The sequence below is a fragment of the Cupressus sempervirens genome, chromosome 3, assembly GCF_028749045.1.
Source record: "Cupressus sempervirens isolate cs-2001-9-10 chromosome 3, ASM2874904v1, whole genome shotgun sequence".
In the NCBI taxonomy this organism is placed as follows: Eukaryota; Viridiplantae; Streptophyta; class Pinopsida; order Cupressales; family Cupressaceae; genus Cupressus; species Cupressus sempervirens.
Genome location: NC_143120.1, coordinates 648,849,845 through 648,866,220, shown reverse-complemented (window position 1 = coordinate 648,866,220; position 16,376 = coordinate 648,849,845). Strand labels below are relative to the sequence as shown.

Sequence of the window (16,376 nt, the reverse complement as noted above, 5' to 3'; positions counted from 1 at the left end):
TACCTACTTATAAGGCCCTGTAATATCCCTTGAATTTTTTAATTCAATTTTCTGATTTGCTGACCTGGAAGGAGTATATTGTCAATCTAAATTATGATTCTTCTAAATGGCAACTAAAACTAATAAAAATAGATACGCTTGCAAAAACTCCACAATATAACAATGAAGATGCAAATGTTTTTTGTGTTTTTTAAGTGTAAGAGCGTCAGTTAAAGATGAGAACATGTGCTTCTACAACAGTAAGGCATAAGGACAAACACTTATTATGCAAACTTCAATGATGTTCTAACCCCTTTTAATGAAATCCTGCTAATATAAAACCAGATTACAATGCTTCCACAACTGATTACAAAGTCCCTACAAATGCCCTACAAGTATTCAGAACTAGCCTCAGAACAATGCAAAATATCAATGGATGGAAACCTTAAAAACTGCCCAAATTATCTAGCTGTCACTGTAGTGGATGTACTATAGCAGCAACACTGTAACAACGACATTCTAGCAGTGGTACTGTACCAGCAACATTGTAACAATGACACTGTAGCAACAGCACTATTCATCTTCAGTTGTAGGAAAGTCTCCCAAACCCTTCCTGAATCATTGCCCAAATACCTCAGCACTATTGCAATATATCTAAAATTATTATTAGACTTATTTCTTCAATCTTTCTCAACAATCTGGTGCTAGACCACAAACTTGGTACAATGAAACGACCGATTTATCTTCTCCAAGCTGCGACCCTTCAAAGGATCTTTCACCACCTTAGTTATGCAAATCAACGGGAGTGTTTGTTCCCAATGACCAATATAGCAAACTGCAGAAGCCCTTGGCTACACAAGTTATCAAGCAAGTAGATGACAACACATTCAATATCCGACAATGAGGTTTTCCTCCCTATTTTTTTTTTTTTCTCCAAAAGGTCAGCCTCCTAGAAGAAATAAAATAGTATTTAATTGTACTTTCTAGAAGATTCAACTATTTTTAATATAAATATTTAATTGCACTTTAAAGTAATATTAGTATATAATTAATATAAAGTGCACATAATATCATAGGCTATAGGATGTCTATGGCTGCAGTATGAAATTGCCCACACGACCCACTCCTCAACACCTTGGCCTACGTGTGTCCAATGATAGGCCAAACTCCATTAAATCTAAGCACTAGCGAGAAGGGGACATTACCACCCTCTTTGAAATTGCTTGTCCCCAAGCAATCTCAACTCTAGATGATGAAAAATCTCCTCACCTTCCCAATCGGCATCCTCAACCAGCCAGTCCTTTCATTTGATCAAATATCTTTTGACAACTCGTGTACCAAACATCTAATATAGCCTCAGGTACTAGAATCAACTTACTCTCATCATACAAGAGTGGTAGAGATGTGGAAGAAACCACATGATGTCCTAACATCTTATTGAGGCGTGACACATGAAAAACGTTATGGACCTTCCTATTAGCAGGTATCTCCAATTCATAAGCCACCTCACCTCCACGCCTAATGATCCTGAAAGGTCCATAGTATTGTGTCTTCAGGTTCTTTGCAGCAATTTCTTGAGTGTAGACTATCTTAAAGGTTGCAACATCAAGTATATCATATCCCCTACCTTGAACAAACGTTCAACTCTTTTCTGATTTGCACATTGCTTCTACTGGTTTTGTGCTTCTAAATATTCTCCCTGAGAACTATCATGATATTTTGATTTTTCTGCAACATGTTTCCAACACTAGGTACTCTACTATCACTCATCAATAAATCACGAAAGCTTGGTGCCTCATAACCATACAAAGTCATAAATGGTGTCATCTGAATAGAAAGATGAAAGGTGGTACTGTAGCAATACTTACAAAGGTATTTCCACTTAGCCCACCCCTTTTGTTGCCCTACAATGTAATTGTTGAGATATTCCTCCACTCATTTATTGACTATTTATGTCTAAACATTAGTCTGTAAGTGGTAACTAGTACTCAGAGTGAGCTCAATCCCACATACTCTGAAAATCTACCACCAAAAATGACTCATAAACCGACTTCCTCTATCACTAACAATAGTCTATGGCGTCCCATGCAATCGAAATATCTCACAAAAAAATAATTATGCGACCTGTGAGACTAAATATGCAGTAGTGATTGCAAACAAATAATCATATCTAGTTAAACGATCAAACACCGCATAAATGCAATCTTTTCCCTGGGCTCTCAGTAATCCTATTATAAAAATCCATGGATATGCATTCCCACTTCTTGTTAGGAATAGGAAGTGGTTGTAGTAAGCCAGCTAGATTTTTGTGATCCTATTTATTTTGCTGGAAAACAAGACATTCTCTAATAGACTGAAGAACATCTGATTTCAGCCCCTTTTAAGTAACTCTCACCAATATCTTTTGATAATTTTGAAGTACCTAAAATGTCTCAAGCTATTATGGTTTGTTAGAACAACAATATTACTACCCACTAAGTATTGCCTATATCCAATGCACATTTGCAAGGTACCATCCTTTTTCTTGACCAAAACTACAAATGAAGTGAATGGCAACTTACTAGGTCTGATGTGTCCTATAGCAAGCAACTCCTTACTTGTTTTTTCTATCTCACCCTTGAGCTATTTGGGGTGCCTATAGGGAGTAACTATCACAAGCTTAGCACTATCCTCCAATTTTATTATATGCTTTATCCCTCTATCTGGAGATCTTCCAAGTGGATTCTCCCTTAATACCTAGTGTGCTTGATCCTCAACTCGTGTATGTCTAGATGATAAGCATGTTTTCTGCTCCTCCCAAATTTGCATCAAAACACATTTTGCTACTCACTCAACCATGTCATGACACAAGTCATTGAGTCATTCCATCCTCCTAAAAGATATAGTCCCACAACTAGTGTGTTTATGGGCCTTTGACACATGGGTCCTCCCACTCATTTGAAATCTCATTTCCACAAAACGGAGATTGAGGGTAAACTACCCTATGCCACGAAGTCGTGTCATCCCCAATACCATATCAGTATCTCTCGTGTTCACCACATAATAATCTACCTTAAGCTCAAAAGTTATTCAAATGCATGGGCAAATTTGAAATCTTCCTAACACATCTAAGAGTGTAGTGGTCTACAACCTTCCCTCTTATATCGTCAAAGTCCTTTGTTTGTATGTTGCATCTCTAAACCAACCGGGCGTCAATAAAGTTAAGTATGGCTCCTATGTCAAGCAAAGTAATGATCTTTTGCCCAACTAAAACTCCATGCATCCTAAAGGCCCCCTCACGTTGTATAGTGGTGAGATGTGCTTCATGTAGTTGGATTGTCTCTCCTTTTACAATCTTCTCTTCCTCGTGTTATGATCCTATAGCCCCAAACTCTTCTTGATCAAATGACTAGCTTGAGTTTTTGGGTTCAAAATCCTGGTTGAATACCCATATAACATAGTTAGCCTTCCCCTTAGCCCTTGATGGACACTCATGGTTTGCATCATACACCCCTTTGCAATAAAAACACTTATTCTTTCTACAAATCAATAAGTGTTTTTCTATCTAGGAGTGCTGCTAATTTTCCCTTTGAATCTACGTTTCCCTTCTCTAATTGCCCAAAGATGATCCTCAATTTGTTTGTGCATCATGTCATGATGAGATAATGTCGGAATAATCTCATCCTACTTCACCTTCAACTGAGTCTCCAAGTATGAACAACTTCATCCACACACGAAGGAACCCCGAAGTGTTCTTGTTTCTTCATGTTTATAATCTTTACAAAATCCTTTAATCGACCAAACTCAACAACTTCATTGTTGTCATTGGAACCAAGTGCATTTAACCAAGTCATTGGAACCAAGTGTAATGGGTTCTCTTGCTTTGCTTGAGAAGCAGTGTTTCAGACATCACTTCCAGGATACCTCGTCTAAGTTATCACTCATAGACGTTTTGGTGCAGCCGACTGTTCTTTATGGTTCTGTGGTTTGGGGCCCTTCTCTTCTTAGCTCAGACTGGGCCTCGATTGAGCAGGTTCAAACTTTGTTCTTGAGGCGCATCATCAGATGTCATAGGTTCATTCCTCACAATGTCATTTTTGCTGAGTTTGGTGTTCATCCTTTCAGACTCGCGGCCATTTTTTATTTAGTTTGATTCCTTCATTGTCTTCATGGGTTTGTTGATATTGTTATGGATCAGAACCGCTACTCCTATTTAGCTTATTGTTCTTCTATCTCGATTGTGGATGCTGAGTCTGGTTCTCGCACGCGATGTTGGTATGCGCAAGTTTCTTCTTTGTTGAGTTTGATCGGGATTGACATGGATCGTCTCACTCCTTTTCAATTCTCTTTGGATGCCCTTGCTCATCTTCTCCCTTCTTGGCAGGATTTAAATGAGCATGTTCGTCTTGATATCTATAGACATTACATTACTACTACCTGGGTTAACCCTCCTAGCAGGCTGCGTCCACGTATGTCTTTTTATGCGGAGCACTTTTTAGAGATTTCTGATGGGATCATTGCCTGTCCTAGCTATCTTTCACGACGGTGGTCTCATGCCTTGCGGATCTCTTTAGGTTCTTTCAGAGTTGGTTCCCACCGTCTTCGAGCTCAGACTGATCATCATATTGATCATGGGGAGTAGATTTGTATGCTTTGTACTTTAGGGGAGGTGGAGAATGAGGCTCATTTCCTTTTTCAATGTCCCATTTACTATGAGATTAGAGGGAGATTCTTTTGTCTATTCAAGGAATGTTTCTCTCCATGACTTTTTCAGGTACTATGATCAGAGATGTCTTGCACATTATATTCGTGAGGCCACCACGCTCTGTGATAGCACAATCCAGACCCTGCTTCCCCATCGGCACTCATCTACTCAACTCATTATTGCCTTCTTTACACCATTATCCCCATTGCGTGGTGTGAAAAGGTCTTCCAGCTCTATTCGGGCTAATGGGCTTTCTAGATGTGTCAGATCCCATTCTAACTACTTGCACCAGCGACGCTCTTCTGGGAGAGGACAGAGACAGGACAGTGCCTCTTCGCATTGGCATTTGTTTCGTTCAGTGACAGATTTCTTCTCACCCAAGAAAGACTCCTAGTGCTTTTTTGGTATCTATTCTTTATTGTTATTTGTTTCGCTGTTTTGACATACTTGGATGATATCAGTGTTGGCTTCTTATTATCACAAGCTTCTACCTCATGAGAATGATGGTGTGTACACAATTGTTCTCAAACAAATTAGTAATAACATAAGGCCACTATAAACTATTACCTTCATTATGTGTGATTAAAACACTAAAAGATGATCTACTAAGTAGAGGATCAACTTTCATACCCACCTTGAGTGGCTTAATCAAATGATGAGGACTCTATAACTACCCATTTGAAAGCAAGATATCCAACTGAAAATTTGTACTTTGAAATGAGTCTGAATTGAAAATATTATGTGAGCTTTATCCATGCACACATCAACCTCCACGATACTACTACTATGTACCTCAAACAAATAACTCAACAACATGTTCATCTAACTTGTGATCCTCTAACTCCACGCCAACAATTGAATCTTCAAACTAATTTTCTAAGGTCTGATTTGAGAAATCAGACTCATGATGAAATGAATATGCATCATACATAGCGTCATTCGTACCCAATTCTTGAGTACTACCATGCAACAACTCAAGGGTAGCATCTCGCATGGATGAAGACTTTTTTGGCCCTTGAAGGTTTCATAACTGTTGTCGTAAAAATCAGAAGTATTTACGCAATCTCCATTCATGGCAATGGTATCATGAGTGTCCACACCCAAGGTCACTCCTATAAACTCTTATGAAACCTCTTGTAAGGATGATGTAGACAAATCATCACCCAATATTGTCATATTGTCTTTTTGATTGAAATTAGAATGTCTATCAAATTCATCATATAATTTTTGCATACCTTGTTGGAACTAGAAGACATAAAATCATTCTCAAGAAGAGTTATGTCAACCATAGGTGTAGGTAATATTGTAGACAGCCCTAATATTGAAAGTGAATATTTTAAACATAGTATTTCACATCAGAGCTGGTATTGAGTTCATTCAAACTCTTTCTAATCCTGTTTATTGCTAAACAATATTTCCATGATGACCCCTTTTCATTGTCCAGCTAAAAATCAAATCCACATGGACTTGTGCACAAATGATTTTCACAGCAATTGAGTGCAATCATTACCCAATAGCATAGTTGGAAACTGCTCTAATCCCACTGTAATATCCCTTGCAATTCTAAATTCAGTTTTCTGATTTCTTGACCTGAGAATTTCATCAAACACTTTGATCCTTACTATATGCCAACTTCAATTGATAATAATAGATACGCTTGCAAAAATCTCCAAAATATCTAACAATTAAGATGAAAAAAATTTGTATTTTTTCAAGTGTATAAGCATTGGATAAAGATGAGAAAAATGTGCATCTACAACATTATAACATTAGGACAAACACCTATTATGTAAACTTCAATGATGCTCTAGCCCCTTTTAAAAAACAGCTTGCTGATATAAAATCAGATTACAATGCTTCAACAACTCATTACAAAGTCCCTACAAAAGTCCTACAAGTATTCATATCCAACCTTAAAACAATACAGAATATAAGTCAATGGGAACCTAGAAACTGCCCAAATTATCTAAATGTCACTGTAGCAGAAAAAATGTAGCAACAACATTATAGTGACAACACTGTACGATGATAGTGTAGCCAAGGCACCATTTGCCTTCAGCTGTAGAAAAGCTTCCAACCCTACTAGATTCATTGCCCAAATACTCCAACACTATTACAATATATCCTGAAATTAATATCAGACTTACTTCTTCAATCTTTCTCCACAACTCTAGCCCTAGGCCACAAACTTGGCACAATGAAAGACTGATTTGTCTCCTCCAATAGCTAAACCCTTTAGAGAATCATTCAACACCTCAATTATGCGAGTCAACGTGAGTGTTTGTTCCCAATGACCAATGTAGGAAACTGTAGAAGCCCTTGGCTCCACAAATTATCAAGCCAAGAGTAGATGGCAACACATTCGATATCCAACAATGAGGCTTTCCTCCCTATTTTTTCTTTTTCTCCAAGAGATCAGCCTCCTTCTAGAAGAAATAAAATAATATTTAAGTGCACTTTCTAGAAGATTCACTGATTTTCATAATAATATATAATTGCACTTTAAAATAATAGTAAAATATAATTAATATAAAGTGCAAATAATATCATAGGCTACAAGAAGTTTACTGTTGCAGGAAGACTGGTTGCGGTATGAAATTGCCACACAATACTCTCCTAGACACTGTGGCCTACTAAAGCCCGATGATAGGCCAAACTCCATGAAATTTGAGCACTTGTGAGATGGGGACATTGCAGACCCAAAGAAAAGAATTCTACATGAACATCTGAATAACAACTAGAACAACAGCCTAATCCATGCAGTGATGATTACAAACCTTCTATGTAAATCCCCTTTTGTAATCAAATTGCAAGAACCTTCTTTTAGTCTATAACTCATAGAAAACTTATTTATTTGACCCAAGTATATGTCTAGATATGGGTGTAGACTAATTTGTACTAACTATTCTACCCAAGAATGCTTTTTTTTCTTAAGTTGATGAGGGTATAATTGCTATATACTGAAGTTTACCTTTAATCAACAAATATTGACTTTATGTCCCCAATGCTTATACAAGGTCAATGTTGTTTAGAAAGGGTTGATCTGAATCCATCAGGCTTGGTATCTTCTAAAAATCTCGACATGGTAAGAGATCTACCCAAATTTGTTGATTGTGATGTCCCATCTCTAGACTATGATTGAACGAATATTAGTAAATATGTATTACTCATACAAAATATTATTAAATATAATAATATAATGTGATAAAATTATAAAATAAAAAAATATTATAAACAAATATATTAAATCGATGAAAATGGCTTAAAAAAAATGAATGGTTATTAATAGACATATTAATCAACCAAGAAACTATAGACTAAATTACACCAGCACCCGATAATTGGAAGGCTCAAAAGTAGCAAGATTTTGACTAGTTTTAAAAAAAGAACTTGTCCAATAATAGTTCGGTTAAAAGAAACGATCTTGACTTAACTAGCAATGTAAAGGGGTGTGACCTCTTGCAATGGTGGTAATGCATCTCTCACATTAAAAATATATATTCATATTAATGTCAATTTAAGGAAGGCATCGAAGTGAAATGGGAATGAGCAAGGCAGAGAAAAAGGAGATTAAAAAAACATAAATACAAATAGCCACCACATTATCCAGGAACCATCCTCTCACATTGGATTGCAATAAGGAATGAACAGCTACCATTAAATAGTCTAAATCCTATCAGTAGCAAGAATAGTCAAAAAATACAAAGAAAAGAAGACACAGTCACCATCTATTTGAAACATTGGGAAATTATATACAAGCAGTGTGGGAGATATTAGGGTTTACAAAATGATTCAAGGACTCCTCAATATCCAAACAAAATTGTCAGTGCAAGTAATCAAACATTTTCTTACATTTTTCTTCATATATATATCTAGCCCACTCATAGAAGCGAAGACATTTATTCTTAGTTTAATAAAAATGTTCCTCTTGGCCTGTAAGGGTCTTTTGGCTTTAGAGAGTGCTGAATTAGGTGCATAGCAATTGCAAACACCATCAATTACAATTCGTAACAAGAATATCATACATATTGAATGCTTGGTAACATATTATTACATAAAGACAATAAACATATATTTATATTAGAACAATTCAAAGTAAGACTCATATAAAGGAATTGATAAGGGATTCGGTTGGATATTTGAATTATTATTTGTCTATGAGCTAATACAACGTATAGAGTTCTACCAATCCAATTTGATATCAACACTTACCTTATATCCAATTGTACAAATCATAAATATTGAGTGGCATTAATCTGACACATCATGGACTTTGCATCAGCGATTCATGGAATTATATTAGAAGAGCATAATTCATACAAAGAATAAGTAACTCAAGATAGTCATCTCTAAATTCCAAGATACCCTAAGAGGGGACATTACAATGGTATAAGAGCATAATCCTACCATCCTATGAATAAAAACTTATGCAAACCTACAAGAGAAGAACAATGAAGACCATCGTGAATGATTTAGCCAATGAGATGAAATCCTATATGGAACAAACAAACCAAACTCTGATAAGTCAAATGGAAAAATCAAATCAGACTCTCTTCCAAGCCTTGCAAGACATGAGAAATTCAATAAATAATTTGAAAATCCAACCTAAACATGGAAGAGACACTAATCCAAATCACTCAAAGAATAACAATGTATCATCAACTTATTGGGTACCCCAACCTCCATTCTTGCCTAGAGAAGAGATACCAAGAAGAGAGGAAGGGAATAGAACAATCAATAAATAGTAACACGGATATTGCAAAAGCTTATGCAAATCTCGAGCCCCATATTAGATTGTTGTATCATTCACAGAATTTTGTGCAGACAAACAACAAGAGGCACCATTCATATTAGCCTATTTATAATAAATTTGTCTTTTGAAACCTCCATTTTTTATTACCAACAAGTGTTAGCATTCTAATTTTTCTATTTGTTTGTTGTTCATCCAACAATTTTTTCTTACTCAAAATTTAAAAATAGTAAGGGCTAAAACCTTTTCTTTAGCTTGCGGCTCTTGTGTGTTTACTTCCTCAATTGTCAAAACAAGATTGCTTTGAGATATCCTCAAAATCTTCATTCCAGTTAGCCAATAAAAATGTCCTTGAAAGTACATTCGTCCTCAATACTTTTCTGAAAAACCATCAAGGACTCACCATGTGAAAGTTTGAAACATAGTACATGATTTGGTCCATCTTTCTTCAACTTGAACTCTTCTCATCCAACAAGTGAAACCCCTTTCGTATTCCCTTAATTGACTTAGTGGCACCTATCATCATTGCAGACCAATAAAAAAATCGTCACCTACCAAAGATTCTTTATCTTAAACATTCTTTTTCAGTTCCTCTTGTCCTTGCTCATTGGTCTGTTCATTTTCTTGTGGATCTAGTTTTGGTTCTTTTTCTTTGAATTTACCAACTTTTTGTTATTCTAATTCAAACTTCGTTTCTTCTATTGAAATTGATTGTTTCGAGTCTTGTTCCTTGATCTCCTCCTCAGCTATTTTCCTTGTATGTTCATGTAGGCCTCTTCTATTGAGATAATGCTACCCAAGTGCCTGCAAGAACTCATCAAAGGGAACACTAGCTTCAAAATCATTTGTCGATCTTTGATTTTGATAAAAGATTTCGCAGGTCTCAAGTTTGTATTTTTCTCTGTTCTTTTGAATTTTAACCAATAAATCTCAAACAAAATCTATATTCTCTTCTTTCTGTACCAACCTTGGCTGATTAGAATACTTTTGGGCTTCTATAGCACATTCCATCTCTATCTTCCTCATAGAATTTCAAGTATTTGTGACTGCAATGCATCCAACATGTTAGCTTTAACCTGCACGCTAGCAAGATCAGAGCTCCAATATCATAAACGCTAGCAAGATCAGAGCTCTGATATCATATATAATGTCCCTTTCTATTTTTTCCTTCTTTTTCATTAAAGAAATATCCCTAACCCACAATGATGATTGCATAATTAATTATAAGTATAAACTTATCCTAAAATATATAATTTTGCTAACATAATTTGGAATTTAATCTTACAATGTATCTCTGAAAATATAAAGCTTATCCTTTATTCCTTGCTATATTCCTTCAAAATTTGCAGTTGTTCCTTTTGTATAGATGTCTTTGAAATGTTTCTGATTTGGGGATGGGGGCGCGGGGATCAAGGATTTCATCTTTCTAAATTTAGCCCTATCAGCATTTTAACTTCAGGCTATTTAAATATTGATTCATACTCCAAACTGAGTGATAAATAAATATGAATTATTTTCCCACTAATATCCTTCTCCTTTGCTTCATCTTCTTTAAATACCATTTTTCTCAAGCCACAACTCTTTGTACATCTCTTATAGATCTATTTTAATTCAATAGCATATAATTATGCTGTTTAAAATTATATAATATTCAATTTATAAAATTTATTTTTATAATAATCTCATTTAAAAAGGGGGTATTACATGCTTTATTTACACTGTTGTCATTTTTTGTTTGATAAATCATGGCCTAGCAATTGAGTAATAATTATCATAACAATGACCTACGTTCAAGCCATGTAAGGCATACTTCCCACACACGAAACTCTTTAAGCAAAATGAGAGATGAGGCAATGTGTAAGTCCCAAGCAAATCTTGGCAGAACAGGAAGCCGTTGGACATGGCTTCTGATTTAAGGAAATTCAAAGCTTGATAGTGCTTTGTCCTTGTCCATCACTCCTAGGACGATGCACTCTTAGGAATTCAAGATTACTTTGCATTGAAGAAGCTTCAAAATCTACTGGAATACTAGCACTAAATGAGACATTAAACCCAAAGAAACATTAAAAAATACACTACAAAAAAACAACCAGGTTTCCAAAAATAAGTAGTTATGTGCCTATTCAAGCTAAAAAATGCGTTAGAACAGAAAATATGAGCATCCACTCACATTTAAACCTGTCAGTATCGTATAACTTTCTAATAAGATCCCTATTCGCAAATGAAAACCACCTTCTCCGCTTTGGTGAATAGAAGAAACAAATATACAGAAAATTGAGTTACCTTTTTAAACATAACAGTGTACTGATTATTAACACATGTACCCTCAGGAAAGATGAGAAGTGGATTGTTGTCAGGACCTTCTATGTGCTGCTTTATCCTGCATAACATGAAGTGGGAATTCATGCACCTTGTAGAACTTGTATGAAGTTCTAATTTAAATTAATTTTAATGTTGAAGACAGTTTGGATTAATATGCAATAACCACTTACTTTTCAGCAACAATTATGCGATCTTTAGCTTCTGTGCGATTAAACCAAATACATCCCAAACTCTCTAATATGGTGCTTTGTAAGAGGCCTGTTTGCAGAATATGGTTCTAAGATTCCAAGTACCAGATATATTTTGTATTGCAACAAATGACCTTAACTACAACAATTTGTTTATAGCACAGAGCAGCAGCTACTATTTATTTCATTTGTCATTTCTCGATTTTCAATATAACCTTACCAACCCAGCCAGGGTGCTTCTGCATAATAACAGCAAAAGCTGTCATTTGCTCTAAGATTATGAAATCAATCATGGAAGTGTGGTTTGCTACAAACACCTGACATGGAGCATAGGCATTATTGCTCAATCACAGTTACATTATTCAAGTATAGATACCAATATAATGAGAAAAAAAAAAATCGAAATATGTCCAAGGGAAAAGTGTGCAACTCATCATTAGTGCTGCATTTACCTGCCTCGGGCGGACACTAGGTCGAGGCCCATGGTACTTAACCACCCCTGTCCAGGAAGCAACAAATACACTGCACATGAACTCCACCAGAAACCTCTAAACAAAAAATGTCAATATAAATTATATATTTACAAATCAAAGAGATCTTAGAAACTAAAAATATGACAAGAAAACATTTTTTTCTTAAAAACTTAGGCATTGCACTTTAAAAAGCATGCATTTCGATATATTCTCCTGTGAATAATACAGAAAACAAATGTAAATGTAAAAATTAAAATATCAACAGTAATACCCTATCTGATGAGTGAGCTAACAACCAATAACATTGCTTTATATTGAAGAACGTAAACCTATTAATTTAGTGACATGAATGACATAAAATTTAAGAATGATTAGTGTTAGATATCAATTCTATGCTAGGTATGCCCTTTAGACAAGGTCATACTTGGAAGAAACAAATCTTACTCCCAAGTGAGCATGAACTGTTTTCATCTCTGTGAAGAAATCAAGTTGATTCTGTTTTCAGTGACTTGGCTAAGTCTTTGTAAGGTTTGCAGTGTCTCAAATTATACCGTTTTATCAGGATTCAACTGCATAGTTTTGGGTGTCCCATTGACCCATATTTCATTAGTAATGATTCACATCAACCAATCTCTCATGAAGATGAATAGTTCACTTAGTCATACTCTTAAATTTTCCTTAATTTATGCCATACTCTTGAATCTGTCATATCAGATTAGCCAGTGGGCTGACTGTGTTGTGCAGCCTACAAGAGCACAGATGTCAAATTTTTACTTCTCAAACTGCAAGGAGAGAATTTGGAGATTGTAGCAAATAGATAAATGAAGAAAAGTAAATTTTCATGACAATTTTGTTTTTTGGCAATGGAACAACACTATTACTTACAGAGCCCATTTTTTATTCATAATTTTAGCAAGTGGGAGCATTCCACAGGCAAGTCCAGATAACTCTCATTTTCATTAGTGATGCCATGCCCAAAACCTCAGGTTTCAAGCATTCTGAAGGTTTTCAATATTTTATGCAATTTTTATATTTGGCATATCTTACACCGAATCCTCAACAAGTTCATGTTTCGGTCATCTTTGGCTCGTCAAGTCTGAATGAAGTCTAGGTTCATGGGTATGAAGTATACCATGCTCCAAAAGAAAAGACATTACACCTATGTTACCAAATTGACTAAGTATAGTCCTATTTCCAAGTACAAGACATCCCAAAGTTAGATGCTGATCAGAATTGCCAGTGAAATCAGGCACAGATCGGATTTTTCAGAATCAATTTTAGATCAAATCTAGGTCAAATCCAAATTGGCATTGGTGGATTTGTTTTTTAATGCATTATTTTATTTTCAAACAAAACCCTTGTTCATAAATAGCCACATTATTTCACATTTCATGTGCTCAAAAACATTGCATGAAAAGTTCTCGCTCAGGATTTGGTTGGGATGGATTTTACGCAAACTCATTTAAATACAATGTAAAATACCAATATGGGCACCTACCTACAATAAATTATTTACAATAATATGTAATCCCAATATAGCATCTCTAACCATACTGCAAATTCTATTTATATTATTAATTCAATATGGTGATATTTAAATTATATTTTTTTAGTATTTCTATATAGTTTTCTAATATTTACATAGAAATGAGAGTATAATATAAACTCATATATTCATAGACATCCGAATCTATGAATTGTATATGATTAAATATTTAATATAAAGTGAATTTGATATCATGGATCTATAATTTTAGATATATCAAATTGTTTCACTTTCCAAATACCGTTTCAATTTTCAAATATCCATCATGACATTTAAGTTTGACGACTTGATATTGGATTTATGTTCCAAATTTGTACTATGTATGATAATTTTGTTTAACATATGCTTGAAATATGATTTTCTGCGCATAATTCATGTTTTTAGGCTAAAAATATGTAAATATTTCTACACTACCCTAAATTTCTAGGACCGGGGGGGTTGGAGAAACAGGTTTCCAAGATGGATTATTTCCTAGGTACCAATGCACTCTGGTTTTGTCTAGAAGTGGAAGCGAAGGCGTTCAGATCCTTGAAAAGCACCTCAAAATGCCCAAGAAGCGCTTCCATGGGGCTTCCTTAGGCATCTAGGAGCTTCTACGGGCCCCGCGATTGTTTTGAAGCCCAATTCACTTGAAAACACAATTTTGCATGTGCAAAATGTGTTGATTTTATTCTTTTTTTTGCTTCTAAACCCTACAACAGCCCTAAAAGAGGCCATTCATTGTTTATTCTTCTCCTTTTGTTTACAGTTGGGCTCTCTTCTCATTTGTTGTCCATTTTGGCATTTTCAAAAAAAGGTGGTTATTTTTAAAGAGGATCATTCATAGCGGTCAAATCGCTCCCACAAAGGAGTTATAAGCATATAAGGTAAGCATTTGATCCCATTCTTGAGTTTTTTTATTGAATTTATTCAAGATGTTGATGAATTTTTCAAGTTTTAGAAGAATGTTTAAAAGTTTTTTCCATTTTTAAAAAATGGAATGACAAAAAAGGTTCAACTGTCTATTTTAATATTTTTATATCATTTTTTTGCACATGTATACTTGATGTTCAAATTTATTTTTAATTTAAATTTATTCATTTTCTTATTAGATTGTGTTGTGCAAGAATGGCCACTACCGATAGTCAAAGTTCAATGGCAAGGCAACAAAGTGACAACTTCAAAATTGATGTAGGATCTCCATTATGGAGACATATCACAAGATTATCACAAGTTTTAGGAGTGGGTCATACATTTGGAATTGTAATGCATTTCATTGTAAACCATTCAATAGCTCATATTCTCAAGTCAAACTTCATTTTATGGGCCCTTTGGGTAAAGGAATGGGTATGTGTAAAAGAAGCAAAGATGGAAAGGGGATGACTGATGCACAATTAGCAGGATTTATAAGAGAACAAGAAGTTGTTGATAGTTTGGTGAAAAGATCTCCACAACAAAATTATCAACCTCCATCCAGCAACAATTGCCCACTGATCCAATTGTATTCTCCAACCATCCATTCTTTGCAAGAGAGCCTATTGATCAAGCCATTGCACATTGCCTCTATGTCAATGATCTTCCTTTCAACTTGGTGAAATGGTGGACACCATCAATAAAGCACCAGCTGATTACACTAGTCCCGTGTATGAAAAGGTGTGTACTACTCTTGCAAAAAGAGAAGGCTTCTATAGAGAAAGCTCTTTAACCAATTAGAACTTCTTGGAAAACTCTAGGTGTATCTATTATGGCCAATGGATGGAAAGATACAAGAAACCAGCCATTGATTGATGTGATCGCAATGTCCCCCAAAGAGGCAATGTTTTTTGGGGCGATTGATGGTAAAGGAGAAATGAAGGATTCAAAATTCATTTCCAGAATTCTCATTGAGGTCTGAAATGGTGGGGAGCAAAAATCTGGTCCAAGTGGTTACAGGCAATGCCAAAAATTGTAGGGGTGCAAGTGCTTTGGTTAAGAGTTGGTACGACCATATTTTTTGAACACCGCGCACTGTACACTCCCTTAACTAGGTCATGGAACAAATTGGCACCCAAATAGGTTGAGTGAAGCAAATATACCAAGATGAACTAGAGATACAAATGCTTGTGACGAACAACCACATGTCACAATCCATATTCTAATCATTTTCACAATTGGAGCTAATGACAGTAAATTGTAAATTTGTAATTAGTAACTTTCATTTATTTATTTAATTTGAATAAGTTTTATGTTCATGTTCAATTATCAAATTCAAAATTTGTATACAACTTTTCTTAAAAATAAAAATTTATTGACATACTGTTAACTTGCTTAGGTTGTTGAGACCCAATTTGCATCTCATGCTATTGTTATGAGAAGACCTATCAAGGTGCAAGTGGCATTTAGCCAAATGGTTATTTCTAGCCAATAGGGTATACAGAAGGCTTTGAATTTAGAGAGCCCAAAAGGTCAAGGCTTT

At 35.2% G+C, this 16,376-nt stretch overlaps 1 protein-coding gene across 5 annotated transcripts in view; it reads right to left on the bottom strand.

Annotated features, from left to right (window-relative positions):
• LOC149568370 (glycerol-3-phosphate acyltransferase 9-like) overlaps positions 1–16,376 on the bottom strand; it is a 175,030-nt gene that overhangs the window by 80,322 nt on the left and 78,332 nt on the right. For all 5 annotated transcript variants that reach the window (XR_016362551.1, XM_089821310.1, XM_089821311.1 and 2 more), the window contains 4 exons: positions 12,376–12,471; positions 12,144–12,240; positions 11,906–11,993; positions 11,697–11,793 (listed from right to left, as the gene is read on the bottom strand). Coding sequence is in view for 4 of the 5 variants with exons in the window: in XM_089821310.1 (XP_089677436.1) it covers positions 11,697–11,793; positions 11,906–11,993; positions 12,144–12,240; positions 12,376–12,471 (378 nt within the window). In the remaining variant the exon portion in view is untranslated. The remainder of the gene's footprint in view (positions 1–11,696; positions 11,794–11,905; positions 11,994–12,143; positions 12,241–12,375; positions 12,472–16,376) is intronic.